The sequence below is a fragment of the Aptenodytes forsteri genome, unplaced genomic scaffold (assembly GCF_000699145.1).
Source record: "Aptenodytes forsteri isolate BGI_AS27 unplaced genomic scaffold, ASM69914v1 Scaffold9, whole genome shotgun sequence".
Taxonomy (NCBI): Eukaryota; Metazoa; Chordata; class Aves; order Sphenisciformes; family Spheniscidae; genus Aptenodytes; species Aptenodytes forsteri.
Genome location: NW_008796217.1, coordinates 642,519 through 652,678, shown reverse-complemented (window position 1 = coordinate 652,678; position 10,160 = coordinate 642,519). Strand labels below are relative to the sequence as shown.

The 10,160-nt window shown below is 37.7% G+C and overlaps 1 protein-coding gene across 2 annotated transcripts in view; it reads left to right on the top strand.

Annotated features, from left to right (window-relative positions):
- HACL1 (2-hydroxyacyl-CoA lyase 1) overlaps positions 1 to 10,160 on the top strand; it is a 31,198-nt gene that overhangs the window by 7,835 nt on the left and 13,203 nt on the right. For both annotated transcript variants that reach the window (XM_019474483.1, XM_019474484.1), the window contains 7 exons: positions 1,346 to 1,426; positions 3,908 to 3,980; positions 4,473 to 4,550; positions 5,551 to 5,645; positions 6,127 to 6,239; positions 7,909 to 8,044; positions 9,194 to 9,299. In XM_019474483.1, the coding sequence (XP_019330028.1) occupies positions 1,346 to 1,426; positions 3,908 to 3,980; positions 4,473 to 4,550; positions 5,551 to 5,645; positions 6,127 to 6,239; positions 7,909 to 8,044; positions 9,194 to 9,299 (682 nt within the window). The remainder of the gene's footprint in view (positions 1 to 1,345; positions 1,427 to 3,907; positions 3,981 to 4,472; positions 4,551 to 5,550; positions 5,646 to 6,126; positions 6,240 to 7,908; positions 8,045 to 9,193; positions 9,300 to 10,160) is intronic.

The window sequence follows — 10,160 nt, the reverse complement described above, 5'->3', positions numbered from 1 at the left end:
TGGATTGGATATTTGACTGGCAGGGACATTCCACATTTATTAATGTTTATAATAATATACTATTAATTAGACTCAACAGTTAGAAGCTGGGAATGTTTTTCTGTTTTGGAGCTGGTTTTAGTGTGTAACTGTATTAGACTCAACAGTTAGAAGCTGGGAATGTTTTTCTGTTTTGGAGCTGGGTGTTTTTAGTGTGTGCAGATGTAGGGCAGTTAAAATGGAACATGAATTTTAAAGTAACTGTCAATAATGGTTATCAATATTTCTATTGCTATGATTCAGGGCAGGAACAAGGAGGTGCTTAAGCTCATATAATGTTGTCCATCTTACAACTTTATTTTTCCTCTTTTAATTTCTGAGTAGTAGTTTAACACCATTGGTATGAGGGGCAGAAATCACGCCACCATTGTTTGTTGCATCTTGGTGGACCCGCTATACCTTAATCTCATCATCTGGGCATATTATTGAACAAATACCTTATCAATATAGAGACTGATCATATGCCTTCCAGTCTCCCCTGTGCTGCTTCTGACATGAAATACTGGCTTTTCCTCTTTTCTATTGCATTTTGCTTTCAATGTTGTTGGGAAGCATTCTGTGGCCTGTGACTTGTGAGGTGTGCTTCTTGGATCCTTTTCTAAAGTAAACATCTGGTGTCTGCTTGCTCACAATTGCAGACCCGATGATGCAGGTGATCATTCCTTATTCTGTCTGCAAGCATGACACCTGTGTTACACAGTTTTGTAGTTTTTCTTCCTTTGAATAATCCTCTGGAAGTAAGCTGATTTTTTTCTGATATGTAAAGAGTCTGTAAAGCTACTAAAGAATGCTCAGTAGTTAAGAATTGTCATTTTTATCTCATCACCTAGAATAACAAGTGCCTCTGCCTGAATTAAACTATAATAAAATTTGTGTTGAATCAGATGCACTTCTTCCTTTGTGAGCTTTCTTCATTGATATCTAGTGCTAAAGTGGAGTTGAGAAAACTGCAAACATAAGTGGCTTACCAAATTCCATATAAATGCTAGATGATGGAGTAAACGCAATAAAAGAAGGAGCTGTGTTATGATGAGCCTGCATATGTTGCAGACCTCTGTGTGGCTGACACATAACAACTGTTTTACTTGCTTTTTCAATTGGGTTGATACAGCTAAATGATTTCTGATTCCCATGTCTGTCTTTAAGTCCTTCATACAAACCCCTTGTTGTTCATGCATTTTGATGACATGAGTAAAACTTAAATATTTTATATTTCAGCATCTTACTAATTTTTGTTGGTGATTTATTTGGTGTTCCCTGTGCTTACTTTCCTTTTCTCTCTCTCTGTTTGTTTGTTTTTCTCTAGACCAGGAGTATGTCTTGTAGTGTCCGGTCCAGGTTTTTTACATGCCCTTGGTGGGATGGCAAATGCAACCATGAACTGCTGGTAATTTAACTACATTTTCCCTTTAAAATTCTAATAATTGTTTGCTGTTATTTGTTGTAGATGTTGAGCTCTGCAGTATTTAGTATAGGACTTTTTTTTCTTTCTTGTAGGTAATGAGAAGGGAATTCTTCATTTATCAACCCTAAAAGTAATTTAGTTCCATTTTTTGTATTCTCATGGATAAAATTCTTTTTGTCCTACCCCATTGCGCATATACTGGAAAATCTATCAGTATACCTGATTGTATGGATAAATTTGAAAATGAAATCGATATTCAGCCTGCAATGCTTTATTGATCGTGGAGGGTCTTAGAGGTTTTTTTCTAAATTTAAATCCACATTGCCTTTGAATTACTGTATTTCGTATGTGAACAAGTTGACAACTGCATTGTTAAAATCCATATTTGCTCCCCACGCAGACACTTAGAGCAGTAACTAAGTATTGAATTAAATGATGTACAGAGTGATAGCATTTACTCCCACAAGCCTTCACTGAGACATGGCAACTTTAGCTGGTCTGCCGCTGAAAGCTCTTCAGAAAGCTGTATGAGGTATTTTGGGTAGAAGCTCTGGTAATACTAAGCGCGTGTGATCTGGAGCGTTAGATTAGCAGTGGCTGATGGACGAGGGAAGCTCGATAATGGGAACACTAACAAGTCAAGTCTCTGACACTTCGAAAAAAGACCTCTAGTGTTCAAATTCTTTTTTAAAAAATGAGTTATTGACTAAAGTTTTGCTGTCCCTATGTGACCTTATATTAAAAAAAAAATTCATATGAAAACCTTGCTTTTGAGCAGTCATGGATTTGGTTATAAGAAAGAAGCATTCATGGCACTTGCTTAGGGATTTGCAGGAGACATTTCTATTTTCCGACAAACAGAGTTTTGTCTGAGACTAGCTCTGTTTACCTGACTTGATCTTGCATAAACCTGTACTCCTGGCAAAAGGTGAAGGGGATGACTTACCTAGTTTGGCAGAATATTTGACAATATAGTAAGACTGGTTTTCACTGACCAAACCACAGTGTTTGGCCAATGATTTTTTCACTGGTCACATCAGGTTTGCCTTTTGCCTGCCATGTGCCAAAAGGAGAGAAATAAGCATTCAGAAACCCTAAATTTAGCCCAATGAAATTAATTTTTCCTTGGCTCCTTCATGAGTAGGCACCTCCATTGAGTGAAAATCCCAAACATCCTTTCACATTTGCTTTTGGCTGGCATTACCATTGTAAGAAAGGGTGCTGTGCTTTGGAGGGGAAGACTAGGGATTTTTCTGTTGAGTTAACTGATCAGCTTTCTGGCCTGTTTCACTAGGCAGCAGCATGAATACTTGGGCAGGCACTACAGAGAAGGAGTGTTGCAAGGGAAGAGCGAGAGTAGCCCAAGCAAAGGAAAGGAGATGAAAATACAATACACATTGAGGGGTTTGGTTACACCAATCTGATACAGTCCGCCGCAAAAAGGGACATAGGCCCATATCATCTCCACACCTTTCTCCTGGCCATGTACTCCTGCTGCTTGCCCTCTTGACAGCTCTGGCACTTGTCTGCCCCAACAATCACATTGAGTTCATTATTCTGGCAAAAAGCCAACCCAGCAAAAATCAGTAAATAATGTCATGTTAGATAAGTGATCTAAATTGGCTTGCTCTGCAGTCAGGTAAGCATCAAGCACCTAGGCGAGGGAGGGAGTGGATTATGCAGCTGGGAGCAGAAGTTAGAGAGATCTTCCCCTTTCTGTGGCAACAAGGTGTTAAGTCTCCTGCTCTATACCATTCCCTGCAAGGAAGTGGCATGAGGAGACCAGTTTGTAGGGTCTCAATTTGTATCCCTCATTGGTATCTCCCAGATGTCATGCGATTCCATGACAGGCATTACACCTGGCATTGTTAACATGCTGTCCTCGTTTCAGCTGGGATAGAGTTAATTTTCTTCCTAGTAGCTGGTACAGTGCTGTGTTTTGGATTTAGTATGAGAATAATGTTGATAACACACCGACGTTTTAGTTGTTGCTGAGCAGTGCTTACACTAGTCAAGGACTTCTCAGCTTCCCATGCTCTACCGACTGAGAAAGCTGGAGTACAATCAGTACTTTTCAGCTTTTTAGATTAGCTGTTGTCATTCTTTTCAAACCATCTTGTCACCCATGTTATCAAACTTCAATTAAAATTGCTAGCAATATGACTTGGTTTTAGAATTTTTATGCTAGATGCGGATCACTTAATATAGCCAGACTGTCCTAAAACTAGTGACCCAAAAGCTGCTAGGAAGTCTGCCAGCTGACACGCTGATATTTAGAATCCACTCCTGTATTGTGCTGGTCACTTTCTATTCCTGTTGAGATCTGTGGATGCTGAAGGTGCACAACATCCCAAAAGCAGTAGGATTTGACCATCAGATTTACAGATGTGATTGTGGTTATAAAAAAATATATGTACGCTTAAAGTTGGTGGGGTTTTTTATTTTTTTTATATACTTTTCTAGGCCTTTGATTGTTATTGGAGGCTCTTCTGACAGAAATCAGGAAACCATGGGAGCTTTCCAAGAATTCCCACAGGTACATAGACGTACAACTTTGTACAAAAAGATTTCAGTTAAATAATTGGTGTTGTTTCTTCATTAGTGTAGGAATAACAATCCCAAACACTAACATTTCCTAACAGATCTTACAATGCTGTTGATTTGCTCCATCTACTGGTTTAAGATGGACACTGTGTAAATACAGCCGATTATTTGGAATGTCTTTGTCCGCAGTCATGTTAGAATTCATGCCCTGTTTTAGGTTGTCAGCTGGTGTAAACTACTGTTGTCTGTCTGTTCTGAGATGGAAGAAAGCAAAATAAAATTTCCAAGAAAAGAAGCACCACTCTCTGGAATGAGTATGGCTTTGACAGTTTCCACCAGCTGAGGAACTGCATTTTTTTATGTGGGAGTTTTCAACTTGTTGCTTTCCATTTGGCATTTTTTCTGGTTTATTCATGTTGAAATGAGATGGAAATGAGGAAATCACTTTGATAAATCAATATAATGGTTATATGCATTTACTCAGGTTGAAGCTGGTAGGCTGTACAACAAACTGTCTGTCCGCCCAAGCAGCCTAGAAGTTATTCCTGCTGTTATTGAAAAGGTATGAAAAAATACTAAATTAGCAACAGAACATCGAGTAACTGTCTCCTACTGTATAAGCTTTGAGGGTTTATTTTTTGTATAGTTGTTACTGTAAATAGTTTGATCCTGCAGATGTTAGGTGATGTTTGAGTGAGTAAATTAACAACCGGGGAGGTTTTTCCTATGAACTGTGCTATGGAACAGGTTAGAAATAGATTCTGGTCCAATCTGATGCTTACTGATCCCTGCAGTGTTTTTTGTTAGCTTCAGTCAGAGCTGGAAAATTTTTATGAAAGAAATGCTTTTAGGGAGAGATGCAATAACTAGAAATGTAATACTACACATTTCAGCTCTTTTACCACTCATTATGTGAAGGAGATTTGGAGGGGGGTGCGGTGGAGGTGGTTGTGTTTGGTTTTGGGGTTTGGTTGTTGGTTTGATGGGGTTTTTGAGAGAGTGAGAGAAAACACATCCTTACCTCAATGCTTCAGAAAGGGTTACAAAAGTCTCTTGCTACTGCTGTAGCAACACTTCAGCCATGTCAGCCTAAATTCTGCATACAATGACACTGTTTCCAGAAGTGCAAATTCAGCAGAGCATCTACCTGTAATAGAAGAACTGGAATCAAAAGTAATAGAAAATGGAGGCATTGGTTGTCTTGGGTTTTTTCTGTTTGTGCTCCTTTAAATAGAATTCAGCATGAGAGTTTAATTTAGTATTTCCAAACACAACAGCTGATAATGAAGTTTTCTCATTGCAAATTAAATGAAGAATTTACAGTCTAATACTGTGCATCTACTGAAAGACTTCAGCTGGCATATAGGGGAAAATGTAAATAGCTATCAAAACTTGAATTTATTGGTATAAATCAATCCATGGGAGCTTTCCCTGTGGTGGTTCAGCAATATGAAACAGCATGTTCCTTCTCTGCCTGCAGAAGGGTTTTCTTGTTTTTTACACATAAGGATTTTTAAAATCCTTTCAAACAGTGGTTAAAACTGTGATTATTTATTTTCTAGGCTGTAAGAACGAGCATATATGGTCGTCCAGGTTCCTGCTATATTGACATACCTGGGGATTTTGTGAATCTTCAGGTGAATAAGAGCTCTGTCAAGTACGTAAAGATTATATTCGTTATTTTTCAAGTCACTGAATAAAAGAAATTTTAGTTTTAAGTTACTTTTGTATTTTCTTTTCTTAAAACAAGAAAAAGATAAACAATAGCAATAGACTAAATAATTTGCCACAAGGTTGAAATTATACTAAAAATCCAGCCTCTAAATGTAACATTCCATCGTAATATGTGGTATAGATTATAGTTTGTAATGAAATGTGCAAAAATAAATAAATTAATATGGTGGTAATACAGTGATGTCACTTTGTAAATCTCCGGAACAACACTACCTATAAGATTAAAGAACCATGCAAGAAAAACTTCAAAGCCTGTTTTAAAAAAAAAAATCCTGTTCTGATAAATGCTGTGAGTAACGTGGTAGGTAGCACCTGGGGTTTTATGCTAAACAATAGGTTTTATCTTTCAACATTTCTTGGTTTGAATTTTTTAAAGAGCCTCTTTTGTTTTGCTTGACTTCCAGGTACATGGAATGCTGTCTGCCACCTCCCGTCAGCATGGCTGAATGCTCTGCTATATCTGAAGCAGGGTATATCATTGTTCATTCCAAGCAGCCTCTGCTAATCATTGGCAAAGGTAGCATGCTTTGATGTAGCTTTGAACTGTACAAGTTCTGGACAAGAAAAACGACCGAAGTGATTTCTTTTCCCCATAAGTGTTAGCCATCTCCTTTTGACTCTTTATTAAAACAAACAAACAAAAAACCAAAACAACACAGACAAACTTCTTTGAAATTTGATGTTAAAATCTGCTCTGTTTTTAGAATATTTTTATTCTGTTGTGTAACTGTTGTCTTTTTCATCTAGTTTAAGAGAAAAGTCAATTGATAAAATACAAGTTTAAGTAGAAAAAAATTCGGATAACCATTGTCTTAAGCCTAGAGCAAATACCAAGGGATCACTTCCAAAATTCCAAACAAATTCTGTTAGAATATAGAAGTGATATTCTCTGTCTGATGCTCTGGCATATATAGCAAGAATCAGAATACTCAAAGGTCTTTTTTCCATTTGGACTTACTGAAAGTGCCAGCCTACCTGTGTGGAGACATGAAGCAACACGGCAGGTGTTGCTGCTATTGCTGTTTTACAGACTTTCCGTTGTACTCTGCCAGTGTATTTAATTCCTGAAATAGAGGTGTCCCTAAAGGTAGAGGATAATTAGTCTCTGTGCTGGTTAGCTTATTTTGTCTCTCCTTGTGGAATGTTAGTCACTGCAGTGGCGTTTCCGTTGAAGATACAGGTCTGCTAGGAACAGAATTGAAATAAGCACCTTGTTTCACCCAGGCTGTTTTTCTGCAGACGTGGGTTCTATGTTTAATCAGGGAATGAAATGATTGAGATGAGATGGATCTTATCATTGACTGGGTGATGAAATAGTAGACAGAAGGTAGATCAGGAAAGGGTTGGGTTTTTTTTTCCCCTCTCTCTGGCTTCATACACATGAACAAAAGGGTGTTCTTTGAAAGTGAAAGGTAGAAGACTCAAAAATACATAGCTACGTGTTTTGTTGATGTCAACAATTGAGAATCTACTTAACAAATTTATCTGGACTTTCTGCTATATATTGTTGTTAGCAGGATTTTTGGAAGAAATACAGAAGTTTATTCTTCAGGATTTAAGACTCATGGACTTAAATCATTGCACAAGGACCAGTCAGTTATTCTAGATTGCCTGGGCAACCTTAATTCAGCAGCCTTGTACTAAAGGTAGCATCACAGTAAATGGACACACAAACACATATCTTCACAAGGTCTTCTCTGAGCTTCTCTTTTTTCATTAAAGGCTTATAGTAGACCTGTTTAGGGCAGGTTGTTATGGAGCATGTGATACAACAACATGTGGGGGGCAAGCAAAAAATGACATTACACAACACAACGGTCTCCTGTTGCTGCTGCAGAAGTCTCTGCCCTGTAATACCGAACTTCACCCACTCAAAATTGTCATTTTAGATAAACAAAATCTCCTATTTTTCCCTGCCCTGCTTTACAGAAATAGCTAAATAGTTCAACTGAAGTCTTAAAAAAAAAAAAAAAAAAAAAAGCTTTTCTCAAAAATACAGGAAATTTGAACCCAAATACCTGTAGCTTGGCACATTATGTTTTGAGTTCTCCAGAATGAAAAATAACAAGCAGCTTTCATAATGGGAAATAGTACTCTTTCTGCCACTAATGTAATCGGGTTAATTGAAATTCAAATGAATACAGTAGGTTTCTGTAGTATTAAGCAGTCTCTTTCATTTCATTCAGGTGCTGCTTATTCACATGCTGAAAACAACATCAGAAAGTTGGTGGACCTTTGTGGACTGCCTTTTTTGCCTACACCAATGGCGAAAGGAGTAGTTCCTGATAACCATCCAAATTGTGTAGCTGCAGCAAGATCAATGTAAATATAAAGGAAGGCTTCTAATCCTAACATCTGAGAAACAGCTAGGAATTGTGGTTGTCTACAGATGCCAGGGAAGACAAAATGCATACAACAAAAATTTTTCAACCACATTTTGCACCTCATTTTAGAGCACTGAAAATCTTGCTTGGAAAGAGACAACAGATTTAGGTGGATCACTTTTGACAATGCTTAGAATGCTGGCCAGGAAGATACTTTACCTGAGAGCTAATATTCTGTAACTATGAAGCCTATGGCAAGTAGATGTATCAATGTTGTTAGTATGTATTTCATAACATAAAATGAAACTGGTAAACAGTTTATGTTAAATGTTTAACTTAGTGCACTAGACAAACTACTACCTTTTTATTTTAACACCATAAGCACAAGCTTAAGATGCACACATTGCAGTTGAAGTTTTGCTGTCTGCTGTCTCTGCATGGTGTTTGCAAAACACCGTCACTAAATTGCAGTTTATTTAAAAAGAAAAATAAGGTATTTCAAACTACACTGAAGGACTATGTTTAAAGTAACTTGTAAGAGCTCTTTTTGGCTTTTGGCAAAATTAATGTGAGTGAACTATAATAACCCTACTAGGTATGAATATGCAGAGAGTCATCTTGCAGATGGAGCATTTATATACTTTGAGATTGAATTATTGTCCGTTGTTGACCATCTTAGCTTTATCGCTGTTAAGCATGCTGTTAAGAAAAATGGAGAATAAAAGAATATACCAAATATTGTCTACCCAGCTGAAAGGTAAATTAACAGGAGTCTAAACTGAGAGATCCACAACAATCTTAATTTTGGCACCCACTGTTCCCAGTATCACAGTAGTGAGTCTTTCGCTTTAACCTCAGCATCATTATAGCATCTTGTTAGTCTCCTAGTGTAATGATTCCTTTCCCAAACACAGCATATTAGGAAAATAGTAATTCATTTTCTTCTTGAGTTCCTAAACTCAAGAATGGCTTGATGATTGGCTGTGTAAAAGGATACCTGGTTTTGGGGCTAAGCAAGCAACTTAGAGAAAGAAAGGATTATATTCTGGGGTTTGCTGTGGTGGTTAGGATTACTTCTAATTTTGAAAACACTATTAAGTTTAATAATAATTCCTCTTTATCTGATTCTCTTATTTCCCTTTATTAGGGCATTACAGCATGCTGATGTAATCATCTTGCTTGGTGCAAGGTTGAATTGGATTTTGCATTTTGGTCTTCCACCAAGGTTTCGACAAGACGTAAAGGTTATTCAGGTAAGCAGGAAAATGATTATCACTTGAAGGAAGTCCTCTGTGTTCTAGCATTGCCTAGAGCAATTATTGTAAATTATTTTGGTAGTGTACTTCATGTGGCAAATACTGCCCTATGGACAGTCCAGTACAGTGCATATAGTTATGGTAGTTCTCCAGAAATAGTTCTGATTTCTTTCATTATTGTTTTTACTTCCTTATTTTTTTCTAAAAATGGTTACAGCGTTGTTCCAGCTTATCAAGGACTTGGTGCTGCTGTAATGAGGAGGGCAGACACTTCTATGTAGGTGACTAATACAGGATTAGACTGAGGATATTTGTGTGATCTTTGGAGCACTGGATTTTCTGTGATTGAAAGCAAATTGTCTTGAAATTGTGAAACCTTTCATACTGTTTTGACTGCTCTTTCAGCTGGATTTTTTTGAAATAGAATTACTTTCAGATCCAGAGTCAGTCATTATAAGAGCTCAGTTACTCAAAAATGTTAGTAAGTGTTGTGGTTTAACCCGGCAGGCCACTGACCACCACACAGCTGTTCACTCACTCCCCCCCTGCAGTGGGGTGGGGGAGAGAATAGGGGGAAAAAAGAAGTAAAATTTGTGGGTTGAGATAAAGACAGTTTAATAGGACAGAAAAGGAAGGGAAAATAATAACAATAATAATGAAAAAAGAATATACAAAATAAGTGATGCACAATGCAATTGCTCACCACCCGCTGACCGATGCCCAGCCAGTCCCTGAGCAGCGGTTACCACCCCCTGGCCAACTACCCCCAGTTTATGTACTGAGCATGACGTCACATGGTATGGAATATCCCTTTGGCCAGTTTGGGTCAGCTGTCCTGGCTGTGCCTCCTCCCAGCTT